A 19,638-nucleotide genomic window follows, 5' to 3' on the forward strand; every position below is an offset into this window, starting at 1 on the left:
TTTAATCCTAATGTTCCTGTGAGAACCTCGGTATAAAAAATTGTTACTCCTTATAACAACAGTTAGTGTAAGTGTCCCGTCAAAATCGGTCCAGCCGTTTCTGAGATTAGCCGGAACAAATAGACACTTTAAAAACAGACACTCCAATTTTATTATCGGTATAGACTATAGATGTAGACATCTTTATAAAAGGGATAAGGAATAAACAATAAAACAAAGAATATTTCACATTTATATTTATTGTTGTGTTAAAAAAATCTTTACAAATAAGTGAAATATAATAATCATAACCATAATAATAATACCGGTAAAACAGTGGCGAATCGGCGCATGATTATAATTTATCATATAAATATTATTTATCATAATAAAAGAAAAAAAGCCGGACCGTAGGGCAATAACAAATAATCATAATAATGATCAAAGTCGATACGGCACTGAGCCACCGGCCGACAATTAAAATATAATTAATTGATACTCGGAGGTAATAAGACCTTAGCTCACGTTACGATCAGTATCAACTAACGTCAGTCGCACTCGAATTTACGCTTTCCGTCTTTAATCGCTAAACTGTACATTACTGTAAAACCACGCATAAATGTCATGTAACACAGAAACAAATCATACTGCTTTTCATTTATATCCAAGTTACACTTTCACGTAGCCTTATCTCTATTTGATTCACTCCCATATTTTATTGTGATGGCGCAATTTTACAAGTAATACACTTAAAATTGGCTAACTAAATAAAATAATTAAAATTATGATAATACGTTATATTATTGCCTTAATCGGGATAAAACGTAGCGCGAACTTAGCTATTGCGATGAAGCGTAAAGCCTAAAGCGTTTATACAGCTACAACTTACGACGATATTAACGTACTAAATAAATTATCAAAATAATACAGTAGGAGAGTAAATAGTCACTTTTATTATTCTCAAAGTACTGTGAATAAGATCATAAAATACATTTAAAATATAACTATTTTCTGGATACTCGGAATGAGTAAAAGTTTATACAGAAGTTCAAAATCTACTTGTACCATTCATTTTTCTATACATTCAAGTGCTATATCCACAGTGCGTTTATAAAACAAATTTGCCACTGGTCGTGAGCGAACTTTCACCTTTTTACTTTGAAACCAAGCTGAAAAAATATCTATCAAAATACCAATAGTTTTGAGCACAAAATTGAATAGAAATCTAATATATTATATAATGTATGAAAATTAATAAATATACTTCGCTCACGCACGAGTAGCAAGGTAAGACCAAATTTTTTGTGACGTCCATTTGAATTTCGGGGCACCACATTAGTAGGCAGTTAATCAAAAGCTATTTTAAATTTGTGCGACTCAATTTCCACCTTATCAATAATTAACTGTGATACAACAAATGTCATCAACCATCTAAACGTTTTGTCACAATTTCTATAATATTAAAAATGATTGCGATCCGATTGGAATGGTAGAGTCAGTGGACCTCTATTGGGCAGTACGCTTTCGTAATCACCAACGAACTAATATCACTCGTAAACCTTTATCTCTACATTTGGTACTATTTACACAAGTGGGGAAACGACTAATGCACTGTCCGCGGTAACAAACAGTTTAGATATTCGTCAACAACGATAACATTTCAAGCCTACCGTTCAACTAATATTTTCCAATGTTCTGAGGATGTAAAATCGGTTTCGCTACATCGATATTCATCGAGTTTCCAGTACGTAACAAAGCCACTCGAAGGTATATTGCACTCGTAAGGTCGTGCGGGAATAACGCATGAGTATGATGCCGACAATAAATAACATCTAATTGCAATAAATACTAATCATATATCTAACACATAAAAATACAAAACTACACATCCAAAATGTGAACTCTTAGGCCGATTCGTCTCCCGAGTCACGCGAGCGGACGCCCGTCGGTCGGACAATCGATACAATTCGTGGCAACGTAAAACTTTCGCTTAAACTAAAAGTCTTGGCACAAATCAAATTCAAAACGCTTCCGCATCGCGAGCCGATCGAACCGAGCGCGTCTGAAGGAAACTCGCCGAAACAATAATAACGAACGCTCCATTACGATTAGAATAATAATAATAATATGTATGTATTCGTTAATCGAACGCGATAGAAAAGCTACATAAATTACATAAATAATGTCTAACGTCTAAATACCCTCAGAACGATCAGTATGTATACATATAAAATTCAGTTCTTTATTAGGATTATTTGGCATCTATCACCAATATCGTTAATCTACATTAAATATGGTATACGAAGGTGAAAAATACCTTATCCTTTGGCGCGTAACCGAGACCTTAAGAAGAATCGATACGCGCAATACAAGAGTCCCTGCCGAACCTAAATATCCTCCGACACGCACACGCGCGCACTCCGCACACGCACACGCACTCCGCACGCACACACGCACACACCGCTACGTCACACAACATCCTCACACTAACTTCGTTGTTATTGCGGTACGAACTAATCACTCAATATCCAAGCACAATTCGAAGACAATAAACGCATCATTCATGCAGAATAAAAATCTTGAATGCTACTTGAACATTGAAATATCAGACATATCATAGCCGAGTAAATACGAGCTTTTTATCTTGTAATTCGCTACAACAACTTTTATTTGAGAATTCGTGCGATAAAAGTTAACCTACACTATAAATACTTTTGTAAATTGCGGGCGTTTAATATCGACGTGAGGATGATACAATCAATGGAGTTACAAAGAGATTCGAACACTATACGAACCGCTATACGAAAGTTATATAATATATAAAAATGATAATTTATGTCGAGTGCTCGAGACGGAATCAAGTACGTATGAATATTAATGAATTTGCAAATTTGACCCAATTCTAATTGAACTTCACTCTAAAATCTTAAATTAAAATGCATATAAAGCGCTCCTTCACAAATGAGGACAACCATAAACATTTTCAAGTATACCATTTATTTATTACTATATAATATCATCTCTTTGCACATTGCATATTTAATTCTATTCCCCTCACATCGAAACAATTACAGTATTTTTTTTTACGTTAATCCTTTATTTTATTATAAAATCGGTATCTTAATACTAACATACGTAGTATTTGACGTGTAAAATAAAAGGAATGTCGACATCTAGCTTACATGAAAAGAGTTAAGCCGCACATACACGACCGTATTCGGATTTTGCCATAGCTTTATCTCTTTCTATTCATCTAAAATCTCTTAGTAGAGTGAGAAAAACTGCTTAAATTTACGCATTTAATTAAGCTTAATCTAGTGAAGAGCTTCTAAAGAGATATGCTTACAGGAAAATGCAAATGCGGGCGAATAAAGCTATCTTGGCCTTGCTTAATGATCCCTCTATTGAAATAATGTGATTTTCAACCTTATCACATTCACATTAAGGATGAAAATCAGTTATGACAACGCACATCGTATTTTACTGACGTGATGATTGATTTCAATTACAGACGCTAATTTTATTTTCATCTAACTCAATATGAAACATATTTGAAGATTATTGTTCTTCATGTCAACGCTTTAATACCATAATGGTAACAATTTTATATCAAGTTATATCAACAAGTTAACTCTCTTACAGTAATCATATGCCGTTCTTATAATAAAATCAATTCTATACTTCTAATGACGTATGATTTCATTTTACAATGACAATGAATGTGTTGGGTATTGCACGCGCACGTTGACACAATATGAAAAAAAAAATCTAAATACACAGCTCTATAAACATGTTCCTTTATGAATACATAAAAGTATTATGATAACCATGTACACTAAATGTCATCTGTCATGAAATTAACTACCGTTAATTATTACGTACTTCTAATATAGAACTGCGTATTGATGTATAACAAAATTTTAAAGAATTCACAGTGCAAATGTAGCCGCACACATATACAAATCACAATGCCAAACATTGAGCACAGTTTACGTGACCATATAACAAACGTTAGCATTGTGTTGTATACGTGTGTAGTGTGTCGATGTGTGGTTGCGTGTGTGTGTGTGGGTGTGTGTGTGCGAGCTAGTGCGGCACGCGGTACGCGAGCGTGCCCCGGCCGTGCGCGTGGTGGTGGCACAGCGGGGCCAGCGCCGAGTGCACGGGGCCCAGCGTGGCCGCGTGCACCTGGCCCAGCGTGGCCGAGTGCACCTGGCCCAGCGTGGCCGAGTGCGCGTGCACCTGGCCCAGCGTGGCCGAGTGCGTGGGCAGCTGCGCGAGCGCGGCCGCGTGCACGGGCATCTGGGCCAGCGTGGCCGAGTGCACCGGCACGTGGTGGTGCGCGTGGCCGTGCGGGTGCGCGTGGCCGTGCGGGTGCGCGTGCGCGTGCAGGTGCTGCAGCGACGCGCTGTTGTGCAGCAGCTGCAGCTCCGGCGGCATGTGGTACACGCTCGCGGCCTGTTAAACGAACATTCGATTAGGACATTTAAAAATTTACCGACGATGACACAGAACGTGAATATTTGGAAGAATTTATGAAATGTGAATGTTCGACACGTACAAACGAACATTATTGATAGCTATATTTTTAAAACAATTCCTATTTTATTACAATATTTATGACATCAGTAAAAATAAGAATATAAATTAGATTTAAAGGGATTAATATATCAGATGTATACTTTATTAATAAAACAAAATGGAACGGAATAACATTAAGTATGAAACATTGCGACAAGTAATCACTTATTTCTCAGAAAAAGCGTGTCAAATGAATAACTAACGTGTGCGTTGTGTCGGTGGTTGGGCAGGGCGGGCCGGGCTCAGTAGGCGGCCGCCTCCTTGTACTCCGAGTTGTCCATGGTGAAGAAGTCCTCGAGCTTCCACTGCAGCGTCTCGAAGGTGGGCCGCTTGAGCGCGTCCTTGTGCCAGCACTCGAGCATGATCTCGTACAGCGGCGCGGGGCAGCTCGGCGGGCACGGCATGCGGTAGCCGTGCTCCACCTGGTGCATCACCTCCGCGTTCGACATGCCTGCAACACGTACATATATATTAGTTAGCTCTACTTGGTGCATTATCGTCGAATAATTTTTTTTAAAATAAATATTTCATACTGTAGTAGGTACGTCGAATTCGTTGATTTATTAACCCATTGACCCCAAGCGGCCCGATCGGTCCAAGACACAATAGATTTTCTATTGTGTCTGTGGTTCCGGGGACCGGGGCCTGAGTTATTAAGCGTTTGGGTCGCTAGAATAATAATAATATTGTGTTTATATTTAGATATAATAAAGCTGAAAATGCTAATGTAACACTCGAATATTTTTTTCAAGAAATTCAAATAAATACAAAGACTTTTACTATTAAATAGTACATAATAGACTAGTGAATCAGTAAATAAAAATTTAAAACAATGTACAGGCGACGTTTTCACGAGTTTGTCACGTAATTTGACATCATCGCTCAAACCATAATGACTGTAGTTCCCTACTATAATAATTTATATTTTTATGATTAATTATACTCACTATGAATACAAAATTATAAGGAAGTTAGACTTAACAGAAATAACTCTAATTGTGATATTGATCGTATAAGTTAATTTAATTAAATAATATGGAGATAACATACTCCAAATATAATATCAACCTAAGTGATAATAATTTGTAATTAAAAAATATTAATGGTATTGTTTGTACTTTCTAGTGTTTGTGTTTCTCGTAAACACGACGTGGAGTTTAATTAATACTCCTTTCTTTCTTCTTATTTAAAAAATCGAAAAAAAAACCTAAAAAATCGTCAAAAAGTCACAAAAAATGCTCACCCGGATAAGGCGTCCGTCCGTAGGTGACGAGTTCAGTGAGTAATATGCCGAACGACCACACGTCCGACTTGATCGAGAACTTGCTGTAGTTGGCCGCTTCGGGCGCCGTCCACTTGATCGGGAAGCGGGCGCCCACGCGAGCCTCGTATTCATCCTCCTGTGTAATAAGAATATACGATATTTAGAGAATAATCATAATTAAATAAACAGATTTTTCGGCTGTTTTTTGTGAATTTAAAAAACCAAAAAAGCAATCTAATTGATACTAACTGATCAATCTAGTTAAATTTGTATTGTTATTGTGTTTTTTGCTGAAATAAATAATTTTTCATTTTCATTTCATTTACAATTAACAGGCGATAAATTAGAGGCTGTATATTTTATTTTTTTGGCACGTTATGAATATCTGCTGCTCATTAAATGGTACATTTAATGAGCAGAATTTAATGGGGGAAATTGTCTCTATAGTTAAAGTTTGATATTACTATAATGATTAGAACTAATTATATTTACAAAAACATAATATATGACGCATATATCCCTATGTTTGTTACAGTTTTTATTTCATAGAATCATACTTAGCTCGTTTAGTTATTTGAGAAAACAAAAATATTTACAAAACACTGAATAGCGTTCGCTACACTAAACGTTTATTAGAAGATGCGTAAACAACCTGTCCAATAATTAGAAAAAGGCTATTCATGCATACAAAATTTAATATATACTAAGGTCAGTAAGACAATATTGGTTTTTGTCCAGTTACGTACATGAATATTTACAGTATAAACAATACCGACGTAATTAGTCTAACAATGATTATATTATACAAATCATGGAGTTACAGTTTCTAGGTCGTCTTTACTTTGTTTTTAATTTATTTATCTTGATAAATGAGATCATTCTGTAAATAAACATATAAATAGAAGATCATTAGACGCAAGAGTACAATGGGCTATAACACTTATTTCCGTTATCGCATCTTACATAAGCCACTTCCGCGAAACTATTCGATGAATAATGTAGAAATATAATTACGTCACGGATGATATGATACATTGGAGAAATACATAAGGCAAATATGTTAAATGCAGCTATTATAGTTTTATTTATAAAAAAAAATGATCAATGGCTTCAACGTTAAGATATTTTTTAATTTATCAACATCGTAAAGTATGTAAGTTTTTTAATTGGTGTGGTTTACGTGTGTTTGTTAACGTGAGTTATGGGTATTTATAGGTTTATTAATTAAATATTTCGTTGTATGTGCCGTATGTACGTTGCAGGTATATAAAATATACACTGATATATTGATTTCATTCAATAAGACAAAGCTGTTTAATAAAAGAGAGCCTATGCATGTAACGGCGCTGATTAATAAATAGCCTGAATGATATCTAACCATGTCGTTAATACTATAATATAGTATATACATTTATTGAACTGACTGACTGATATATAATACGGTAAACTTGTCTGTCTATTTAAACAATTTTACGTCGAAATATACTTGAAGTTGAAGAGCGTTATTACACATAATAATTTTTATACTGTAATGACTAAGTCTAAATAATTATATTAAGCAACAGCCTGGCAGCCAATTTCATAATATAAATAAAAATAACTGCGTTAAAAACAACCGACTTCAAAAACGGAAAAGTAAGAAATAAAAAAGATTTGATATTATTAATTACTACATATTATTTTTATGTGCTATTTACTAAAAAGGTTTGATGTCGGTGCATGGGCTTAATACTAAGTGCTTAGTGTTTGGCACCGACTTCAAACCTATTTAATAAATAGCACATAAAAATAATATGTAGTAATTAATAATATCAAATCTTTTTTATTTCTTACTTTTCCGTTTTTGAAGTCGGTTGTTTTTAACGCAGTTATTTTTATTTAATACTTTTTAGTGTATTTTTCAACACGAATCAAACGAGCCCAAACTCGATAAAGTTGAGTCAATATATTACTGAGTTCCTATGGCCACCTTCCGATTCCATCATCAGATCAGCTCCATGTCATGATAATGTTTCATCGCTATCCAATTTACATTCGTATACAAAATTTCAGCTCAATCGGTTACCGGGAAGTGAATCAAAGTTACTTGCTACATTGAAATTAAGTCATCGAGTACAGACAAAAATGCTCATAAAATAAAAACTACTAGGCCTAGCCGAATAAAATTTTTATGGGACCAATTCGACACCATCCCGCATCGAACAAAAAAAGAATCACGTAAATCGGTTCAGAAACCTCGGAGTAATCGGTGTACATACATAAAAAAAAAAAAAAAAAAAAAAATATACCGGCCGAATTGATAACCTCCTCCTTTTTTTTGAAGTCGGTTAATAACGTTATAATTGTAGCAGTGCAATTAACTAATTAAAGCAAAAAAATGTGAACTATTTTGTTGGCTGTATTTTATTTTTATTTGTGGCCGGTTAGCCGGATGGGGGTTCGATAAAGTAACTACTGATTAATAATAACGATAATAAGGGCGTAGGGATGTGACGACCCCATCGCCCACGGTTGGGATATCTATTGTTTACGTTATAATAGATATTCCACCCGTACAATCAGTCAACCCGCAGGACCCCTTGTGGCGGGGTGTCGGGGAGTAGCGACCCCGCGGGAACCGAGTGCTCCCGGGGGAGGCCCCTGTCTTCATCTCCGGCTTGCCTTCACCGGCCGGTCGGAGTGAAGCCTGACGAGGACAGGACCCCCACCTCTGGCTTGCCTTAACCGGCCGGCCAGAGTGGAGTCGCGAGAGCTTTTAGCTCGAATGGTGGATGCGAAGCGTAAGTGGCGAGTGGGCACGTGATGCTGGACCCTCAGGGAGCGCGTGATCGGAGTTTAAAGTCCAGGGATGCCTCTCCACCCTTAGCTGCTCACAATATGGTGCCCCCTTGTCGCACTATTGCAGCGACTTATTTCGGGGGCCCATACAGTGAGAGGGCGAGTCACCACCTGCCAACATATTTTTACTTTCTTTTAGTAGAAAGGCAGGTGCCATAGTTTCCAATAGTCTCCAAATACCGGCCCATTTAACATCCCACTCCATAGCCCAGTTTATTTTGTTTATCCATATTCCGAAATAGTCCTACATCGGCCGCGGACTGCCTAGGACTGTATCTCTATAGTGCAGTCATGGGCAGGCTGCGGCTGGTGTCCCACAACACAGTAAAGTTCTCTAAAGGGCCTCTGCGTGTTGGATCCGTGTCCCCACGTAAGCCTTCCAAAGGACCGGGTACCTTCCTTATGATGGTACCCGAGTATTATGGATTGAGATACGATAATAATACCAAAATTCATTTTCATTCATTCATTTCGTCTGTTTATTTCAAAATTGTTCAAACAGGAGAACTAGAGGAAACAAGATATCCTTTAATTTTTTAAGTAGGTACCTCTTAGCACATAGAAACCTACATAGCTCGCACCCATACAATACTAAGCACATAGAAACTCATAGAGCTCCCGCCCATACAAAACTGAAAACTCGCATACAGCCTATCCATACAAGCTCGTACTAAGCACATATAACCCATAGAGCACGCACCTTAATAAGCCGCGCTAGACCAAAGTCAGCGATCTTCACGATGTTCGCCTCAGCAACGAGCACGTTCCTCGCGGCCAAGTCTCTGTGTATGTAGTTCTGCGACTCGAGATACGCCATACCGGCCGCTATCTGCGCCGCCATGTCTATCAGCTGCTGTAGCTTGAGACCGCGGCCCTTGCCTGGAACGGGAGATGGAATTATTAATAAGGGTATTTAAGAAAGTGTGTGCGCACGTGTCAGACGTGAAACTTCTATGGCAAGATTTAAAGACACCAAAATCGTCTTACGCCATGACATGACGATATTGCCATAACGCGATCTTGAAATTTCAGTCCCAACGCGCCTAAAACAGTTTCACTTCAAAAAATATAAATTGATCAAAGAAATTTCTATGAATGTATAGATACCTTTTTTTTATAGTGGGGAAATCTTCCAAAGATACCCACCCTCGGCCCCCAGGGAAAGGAGCCGTGGGTTATGTCGGATTCTTACCGACTAAAACCCCACTGTGTTCCGTCGAGCCGCTTTAATGATGGGGCCGCGGGTATTGATTAGAATTCTTCCATGCTTTTTATATGTATTAGTGTCTCGTCTAATCGTAATACTTATTCTAATAGAAAATTATAAAGAAAAACGAGGTCATTTTGCGGGTTATATAAAATCCAATTAATAATAGACAATAAAATAAGACTAGCTAATTAATAAGAAAATATTTCCACCGGCATAGCAAATTATCTCAGTTGGCCGTCACATTGTAGCATTCGATCAGATAATTACAGATCTCAATCAGATAATAATAGGTAGCAAAATGATTATCAACTCGTTGACAATTAATTAATCACGAAGATAGCGCAATTGCGAAACGTTATACGAGATGGAAGTGATAAGGTGGAATGGGCAGTGGTCTTAACATAATATGAACTTATTTTCTTTATTGATTTAAATTATTCGCGAAGGAGATGTTTCTTACATACTTATTTGTATCTCTGTCTGGCAGAGTTATTATAACTAGACAATAGCTAATGCGATTATTTAAATTGCAATACAATTATTATTTATGTAAGTATCAAAGTTTACATTGATAATCTTCTTAAGAAAAGTCAAGAATGTGATTGATAAGGTGACAAAATAAGAACTGAAGAATTTCATGAACATGTATATTACCTTGCAAATATTCTAAAAGCGAGCCGTTCTTCATCAGCTCTGTGATGATGTATATGGGTTCCTCGAGCGTGCACACCGCGTACAGCTGAATCAGTTTGCTGTGCCGCAGCTTCTTCATGATCTGCGCTTCAGCGAGGAAATCTTTCGGGTCCATCGTGCCTGACTTCAGGGTCTTGATAGCGACTGGGGTGGTGCTGTTCCAGAGCCCCTCCCATACTTCGCCGAACTGGCCGTGGCCGAGCTTGCGCACGAACTTCAGGGAGGACCGGTCGATCTCCCATTGGTCCCTTGTTCTGTGCGAGAGACCTTCTGTCACCGGTTTCTCCACCTGGAAGCGAGTTGACAATGTTGTATTGATACTTTACACATGAAAATAGACTCAATTTGTGATTTAGATTGAATAATGTTTTGTGTATTTTCCTTATTGTTTAACCTGATAAGGCACATATTGTGTTTGTGCATAATATGATGAATAAGTAAACTAAAACATGTATCGCTCATTAAAGCAAAAATGTAACCTGAATTCTTGTACAATTTGTATGTAAAGTGGGTGAATTTATAATTAAATCAATAATAATTATGGCGCTTTAATATGCATTATGCATATTTATACTTTATTTTTTTTAGTTATTCATCCACATTTATGGCTCGATATTTTTTAAAGAATAAAATTATCTACTATTCATTCATCTTTGTTTAAAACGTTATTATTTATCATAATATGTTAGCAAGTCAAGGAAACTAGTTCACTCACACTGGACACAAAAGCCAACAACAACAGGCTCAGAAAAAAGCAAATACGAGAGCCCTTAAATGTCGTCATTTACGTCACCGCACCTGATTTTATTGTTTAAATGATTTACGCTATATGTCGATCAGCATAAAACACACTTTTAATGTATGGGTAAGTATTTTTTATAGAAAACTTCGCTTCAATAAGGGATGATTAATAGCTAGAAGATTATAAGCAAACTGGCAACGAACTTTAATTAAAAGTTTTGTTGTTTTATTTTGTAAATTGCTGTCTGCATTTTCTATGCATTGTAAAATAGAGCAACGAGTAGTAAGACGCCTATTTTTATGATAAAATATATTGGATCCATCAATATGTGGTACGTCTTGGTCTTAACACACTGCAGGCCACGTGACGCCATGCAGCAGTGACATTATAATTATCATGACTATGAATCCAATTAAGAACAAAACGCGTTCACTGGAAACGTGATTGCGATATAAAGAGCCCGGCGATTTAAAACAATTTCTACCTAGAAATGTTAACTATTAATGAGCGAACATGCAATAAAGTATTAATATTAATACACCGTGAAGATGTCGCGTGAACGGACGTCCAATAAACGTGCACCATTTATAGCAGGTAAAAATAAACATGTGACTCTTAACAATGGACCGCAAACGTTCATTGTCAAGCGAGTGCTAGAAAATTAGCATAGTCTTTACTTTTACTCGTTACTGTAGAGTGTAGACCTACTGCCGCAGCTCATTATGCAATGAGTTATTGAGTCGTTAAATTAAATTGAATGCGTCGCGCTAAATAACAATATTGAACATTGTTCACACCAAGTTTATATGTTATGGTGATATTTATGTGATATTGACTTGACACAGTTTCGCTTCGAATTAGAACTGCTGTGCGTCTGCGCATATGTGTAACAAATGCTTCGTATATTTATATATTCAATATCGATAAAAGCTGTATCTACATTTTTCAAACAAAACTTTAAAACCAATGTTTAGCATTACCAAAACACCAAAACTAACACTCGCCCTTACAAGTATATCTATACATATAAGTCGTATTATGTAAAAACATAAACACGCCTTGCTCTTTTTATTAAAAGCCAAGAATATATAAAAGTAGTAAATCTTCCAGCATTATAAAAGTATCCCGACACGTATATAAGTTCTCACAGGCTCTTCCATTTTTACTACGGCCATTAGCTTCGATAAAGAAAATATTTTAGCGTGTAGCTGGCAAGTATGTGCTTTTTGCAATATTTTATTATAGGTTAATATTTATTCCCGTCACGTGAAACGAACCCGTTGGCAATAGAGACCACAAATCCGCGCACGACCGCTTGATGTGTCATACGCAAACATCGGCAGACGATAAACATACACTTATCTTGACTTAAACGAATCGTTTAAAATTACTGTTATCGAATATACGATTTAAACAGTTCTATTGGTTATATCATTACCTTGTTAGTAAATTATTAATTTGTATACTTACACGAGAGACGCTGATTCATGCGCGGCTGTCCATTTAATTTATTTAAAAATAAACAACCAACCTTTCCCATTGAATGGTTCAACTAGCTAATGATTATGCAATAATAATTAATTCCATACTTATAAGTTATAACTGACAGTAGTAAACTTCATTAAAATTTGCTGACGCCAATACTTGCAGACCATTTTGTCTACGTCTACGCAATCATGTAGAGTTCATTGCAAAAGTGTGAAATACATATTACACAATCAAGTCACAATAACATTTTGACTAGAATCACTTAACGATTCTGAAAGGCATTGAAAAATCTTAAACGTGGGTTTTCCTAAATAAAATTATTCTAATCTGTCACCGATCGGTTAATGGTTGTGTTCGATCGTGGATCAATCGCACAGCCAATAAGATGATTAAGAGAATATTACGAATTGAAATTATCATTGTCGCATACAAAATCATCTTATATAATCATTATCAATATTAAAAATGTATTTTAAATAACCCTTCATTAAATGCATTTCTCTCAAAGGGTCAAGATCGAGAATCTCAGATAACTACATTGAATTCTGCATTGCTTAATTGGTGTGACCTACTTTTATTTACCGATAAATAATTTTAAGTTGAATCTGACGCGGGGTATTTTTTGAGTAATGACGTATTTGAGAGATCCGCGGTAGATGTGATAGTCTTACTTTCAAATCGAGGAACCGAACAACCAGGGAGTTTACTTTTGCTTATTAATTTTAACATAATATATACGTTCGCATTTTTTACATCAATAACATAGCCGGGTGGGCGGTTTTGCAACTTTCAGATTGTAACGTGGTCAGAGCTTTGGGCGGGTTTTAAGAGCTTACATATTAATTTGGATTTGGTGAAACCCGCAAATTTTATAATTAATCATTGCGTTTGTTTCTTTTTTAGTGATGCAAATCTATCTACACAAAATATATAATAAACATTTAGATTTGTTTGTTCTTTAACAACGTGAACATGAAAATGTTGAACTGCATTGACATACGCATATTTGATCAACGCTGCTAACAATCACGGAAACGACTGTCCTCAAGTAAAACAAAACACTTAAACAAATGAATCATTAAAACAAATGTGAGGTTAATCATGTAAAAGTTTGCACACGAACAATACCCCTCATTATTTCTAATAACATTTACGTCAAAAATGTATACGCGTGACAATGATGTATTAAATATTTTGCACGTGTGCGGAATCGGTATTTATAATTGTTGTATCCATTTATTGTCCAAGTCTATTTTAAAAGGAACGAGAATAAATAAATATTCAGTGTTAAACACCTGATTAATTTAATATTTTTCTTTAAGACCCAAAAAAAATTATCGATTTTTGTCTGAACTCGCATTCATGTTTACATAAAGAGTTCTCATTTTTTTGAAACAATAGCATCGCCATAATCAACTTAGTTTAAATCCGGATCTATACCGATACTTTATTTCGATTCTATGTTGATTTCAACCGCGTTGCTTCAACAAATTAGCGTGCTTAGAAAGAATTTAATGTGAGCTATCTCCGTGATTTTGTAATCGTTTTATGTGTGCATGTATATGTATGTGATTCGTAACGAAAGCGGGGTCACAGCCTTGGCGCCGGTCACAGTTTAACTGGAAATTGGAATGCCGACTATTCAATGTATAAATTGCATAACATTGGAAACTCCGCCGATAGAATTAACGTCGCAACATTTTTCAAAAGCTGCATCGTCGCGTAAATCACTCGCTCGTCATGCATTATGTATGTCATTTGATTAATAACGTGTTATTAAGATATTACGTATGTGTATTATTTACAAAGCGTGACATTTGTCTCATAAATATTTATGTAGGGAATTTGTTTTTATCGATATTAATTAATTATTATTAATCATGGCTTATGCGCAATTTTCAATTTCTATTTGTTGTCATATTTTAAATACTTAAGAGATGCATGCAAATAACTTTTATTAAATTTATTTTTTTACGTTCTACAGTTTTGATTAAATTTAAACATTAAGCCCGATTTAAAAAGAGATTGAAACAATACTTATCGCTAATACGTATAGAAAAGAATGATCTTGACAATGACACGCGTGGCCCGAGCCGATAGAATCCAGGCGCGCGTCTGTCTTTCGCTGAATTTAACGCCCGTCGGAACTCGTCCGATGGCCAATATTTCTCACGGGTACAATGTGCCCATCGCTGCACGTATACCTTTAACCTTGTGGGCCCTCTTCACAATGGGCAGCGTTGGCCCAACAAATGCTCGTCGATGGCGATTACGAATAAACATCTACAATTACGGCCGATCAGACATTTTGGCCGTCTACACTATTGTGATTGCGTCTACTCGTCCAACGCTGTCCATTGTGAACAGGGACCATAACAATATTGGGTTCCAACTTCCACAATTTATGTGTACGCGTAATAATAAATAATACACGAGTTCACTTGACGGTTCAATTGTTATTATTGTGAGGATTATGTTGGTTATTGCTCAATAAATCAGTGACACTTTCTTTCCTTCAAATAAATACCATAAATACTGTTTACATTAGTAGGTGTAAATTATTGTTTTATGTACGTTCACGGATTGGTAAGCGTGAATATCGTGTTTATTATTATTAGACAATTCATATTTACGATCACATTTATTAGATTATAATGATTCAGAATTACGTAATTAAATCAATTATTAATTATTATGTAAGTAATATATAATATAAACTCAATTTGACATAATTGTATGTATAGCAATACAATAATTTCTAATAAGAAATTTCTTAATAAGATGTTCACAAACATTTTCCGCAGTTTATATTAATCACTATCTTCCATTGTTCTATTGTCGCAAAATGGACTTGCTCACGTATCAGCCTTAAAAACAAAAAATATCGAACTTCCGCAAAACTGTTTACATCAGTTTATTCGACAATATATTTAAACCAACGATGTTTCCTTAACCATATTAGTATATTTAATCTCAAAAACCTCACATATTTCACTAAGATTTTTTGTGAGGACATAATAATTATATGTATATCTTGTATAGTGGGTTATGTCGGATTCCTACTGACCACGAAAAGTGACGATGAAAGGTCTTCTGTATGTGTGTGTGTAAAAATAAAGTCGAAATCGTAATTATAAGGAGGTATTGCATTGTATATAACTAACCTGTACACACGGGTTGTTGAGCGACACGCAGAGCCCATCCGCGTCCTTGCTATAGTGCTCCACCAGCTCTTGCAGCGTTCGGAAGGTGGTGCGGCGGGCGATGAAGAAGCCGCCCTCATCGAGCTGCCTGATGCGGTAATGCTTCACCGTGTCACCGTCGCGAACTGTTCATTGAGGTTTGTTAATACCAAATCTATGGAAACGTATGGAATATGGAAACAGTGTATCATCATCATCAGCTAATACTATATGGATTCCTATGAGAGTGCAGGTCATTAAAATGCATTAAAAGTCGTAAACCTTCGTAAATTCTTAGGAAATTTAAATTCGTTCTTTAGGAAATGCAGAACCAACGGAGATAATTTGTAGGTACTATTGAAAAGAGAATGAATGATGCATAAAAACTCGTGGTATCCGAAACAACACACGTTTATTTTCGTTGTTGCGTAAATATAAATATTAAATAATAAACATCTACATCTAAGGACTGGTATACTGACCTTTAGCGGTTAATATTGTTGCTAAGGCGATAACATTAAAATTCGAAAATGTATTGCATCTATAAATTTCATCAAATGAACATAAAATATATTATACGATCTGTTTCAAAACTGGCAAATGAGTCAACAATTCAAAAATATGATGAATTTTAGCCATATTATATAGATAATAGTAGCACCAAGTAGGTACCTAGCATTAATTTTAATCAGTTAAATTCCATGAAAACCTAAGGACTCTCTTGGTCGTGATTGAATTTTAAAGTCCCGATAATAACACAGTTCCTTATTTGAGTTAGGATTATACATACTACTTATTTATTTAGGATTCCGAAAAATATTTTCCATAAAGTTTTGTTTAGAATATCAAACGACGTTAAGACGTCTTATTCTGCAAAAAAAAAAAGCAAAACCGTGTGTTCTCATTTAACAAAAAAATACATCTTCACCCGACAGACGGTTTTAATTAAATTTTTAACAAAGGATGTGTCCTGTATTGTTATTACAGACAGGTTGATATATTTTCGTCATGATAGAGGCTGTGAAATATTAATGGAACTACTCAAAAGCAATTTAATAATATATTACGCTAATTATATAAAAAAATGAAAAGGATCTACCCATCATACATTTTCGGAATTCATAACATCATTTACATAGAAAAGCGTCGATAATGCGAGTTGACCATCGGTGATTAAATATAGAAGTTGTGCAACAAAAACTCCCTAGTTTCGCAATGATGTACACGGAAAAATGTGCGTACATCGTCAAATTGCATTCATTTTTAATTCTTCATGTATATATACATAGGTAACTTATATATAAATAACTTGGTATGAATAAATATAGAATTAGCGCACACATCTTAATATATATAAATCTCGTGTCACAATGTTTGTCCTCAATGGACTCCTAAACCACGTACCCCATTATAATAAAATTCGCACACCATGTACAGTTCGATCCAACTTGAGAGATAGGATAGTTTAAATCTCAAATCGTTTCAAGGAAAGCGGGCGAAGCCGCGGGCGATAAGCTAGTCTTAATATATATAAATCTCGTGTCACAATGTTTGTCCTCAATGGACTCCTAAACCACGTACCCCATTATAATAAAATTCGCACACCATGTACAGTTCGATCCAACTTGAGAGATAGGATAGTTTAAATCTCAAATCGTTTTAGGGAAAGCGGGCGAGCCGCGGGCGATAAGCTAGTAATATTATAATATATATAACAATATGCGACCATATATAATCCAAAGTGTGAAATATTGTTTTTACAATACTTTTTAAATGTCATAAACTAATACATGAATTGATTAAAATGTTCATATAAAAGTATTGACCACGTCTCCGTAGCATGAATGTTAAGGTCGAGCTTCGGGAGTATAATATGTAGATTTCGCGGTAAGCCTTGGAATTTGATACCAATAATACGTGAAATACAGGTCTTTATTGTTTATAAAAAGAGAAATTAAGTAAATACCTATCTCAGTAAAAAAAATACTCATTTGAATAACGATAAGTTTAAATACAATTATTCTGCTTAAATTATTTTATTTACCATGAATGAGTGTTAATTTGAAGCTAACTAATTAAAACCGTACTATGTACCTACAAAAAAGATTAAACTGGCTGGGTTGTTAATTACGTATACATTTTTAAAATTATTCGATTTTGGCGTCGTAGTCCGTGTTAAATATGACCTACTTCTACTTTTTGTGCAAAACCAGCAAGATGAGGTGAACATTATGAGGTAATAGTAAGAATGTCGACGCGACGTGGTCTGCAGTTATAATGTTTGTTGCAACAATATAATTTAATTCGTCTCTCAATATACTGCATTGTTACAAATCAAGCGAGAGCCACTGAACTGTATGTAGGATTTCATTATAATTCAACGTCAGTCTGAGAAGATATAAACGCCGACAGGTATTTAAATAAATTAGCTTTAACACCATCTGTTCGAAATAAGAGCAAAGTTTAATAAGACATTTCTACGTAGTCTTCGTCTTCTATTGGCTAAAGTGCTGTTTTAAAACTTTGCATATTTTTCAATATTTTAATGGCATGCAAACGTGATGTAAGGTGTGACGATAAAAACGTGATATTGCGGTTTAAAGTTTGTTTTTATGTACATATTTATAATTCTCAAAATTTAAAAACTACCAATACCAAGATAAAGAATTTATAGGTACTATCTTAAGTAGTCATTACTTTTAACCAACTCATTTATAATTAACACGATGATAATTATATCTGATGAAATAACCGTATAAAGTACGACGCTAAAAGAGAACAAATAGTGCTTCTGAATTAATTGGTCGTTAGTCACGAGTTGGGCATCTATCGCTCTAGTCCTTGGTTACACGCATGTTCCCACGACGTGAGATCTTAGAAAAACTTAAACCGGTTAACTATCAGGATCGAATATTCGAGATACACGAGTGCACAGTTTGTACACCTAGCCAATGCCCTCGGCTTCAGTCACGTACAATGTGACATTTTACGTCTTTTTCCTACTGCGCCACTTTCATCCGAAATAAATATAAATATTTACATTAGGTCAGTGGTTTGTCTCAAGTAGAAACTCGTATGCATACATTTACAGACATCCTTAGAGCAACTTTGTTTTAACATTGCAACAAGTCTGGGGAATAGTACCTACTCAAATATTTTTTAACAATTTTCAAGCTGACGAGTCTTCGTCAATCCATAGCTAGCAAGACCACAACCGAGTTGACATTGAATAGGGTGTTATTAAAATGTACTATTTATTTCTAAGAAATATCATAAAACTTACCAGATAGTGAAAAGTCATTATGACGGCTTTCCGAATCACGAATAAGGAAAGCACCATGTTCGTTTTCAGGCAGGAGCAATTTCTTCTCCGCCTCGATTCGTTTTATTTTGCGGAAGTACCACCTGAAAGAATTAACTTCAATTAGATTGATTTACTAATACCCAATTTGTTTTATTTGCTAAATGAATAGAGCTTTAGCAGTTTAGCTAAACCTTTTTAGATGGACGACTTTTAATTCAAAACAAATTAATGCAACGACACATTTCATTGAACAGGTAGTTTGGGAGACCTCGGACACGGACTTTTGAGTATGTGCAATCCACAAAACCCATTACATACAGTGTACTCAATAAGAAGGTTAACATATTTAAATCTGTG

The 19,638-nt window shown here is 35.5% G+C and overlaps 2 protein-coding genes across 3 annotated transcripts in view; both read right to left on the reverse strand.

The window, feature by feature from the left end:
- Positions 1–4,065: 4,065 nt before the first annotated feature.
- On the reverse strand, positions 4,066–4,419 carry LOC123699283 (putative uncharacterized protein FLJ46204). The gene has a single exon (XM_045646208.1). It carries the CDS (start codon positions 4,417–4,419, stop codon positions 4,066–4,068), a length of 354 nt encoding a protein of 117 aa, XP_045502164.1.
- LOC123698983 (tyrosine-protein kinase Src42A) overlaps positions 4,330–19,638 on the reverse strand; it is a 51,423-nt gene continuing 36,114 nt past the window's right edge. For both annotated transcript variants that reach the window (XM_045645825.1, XM_045645824.1), the window contains exons 2-8: positions 19,261–19,382; positions 15,960–16,123; positions 10,527–10,854; positions 9,363–9,541; positions 5,804–5,960; positions 4,764–5,011; positions 4,330–4,437 (exon numbers count right to left, since the gene is read on the reverse strand). In XM_045645825.1, the coding sequence (XP_045501781.1) occupies positions 4,803–5,011; positions 5,804–5,960; positions 9,363–9,541; positions 10,527–10,854; positions 15,960–16,123; positions 19,261–19,382 (1,159 nt within the window). In that variant the 3' untranslated portion in view covers positions 4,330–4,437; positions 4,764–4,802. The remainder of the gene's footprint in view (positions 4,438–4,763; positions 5,012–5,803; positions 5,961–9,362; positions 9,542–10,526; positions 10,855–15,959; positions 16,124–19,260; positions 19,383–19,638) is intronic.

This window comes from Colias croceus, chromosome 17 (assembly GCF_905220415.1).
Source record: "Colias croceus chromosome 17, ilColCroc2.1".
Lineage (NCBI taxonomy): Eukaryota > Metazoa > Arthropoda > Insecta > Lepidoptera > Pieridae > Colias > Colias croceus.

Bases quoted from the DNA above. Each gene is read 5' to 3' on its own strand.
- LOC123699283 (XM_045646208.1), bottom strand. From the start codon at position 4,419: ATGCCGCCGGAGCTGCAGCTGCTGCACAACAGCGCGTCGCTGCAGCAC.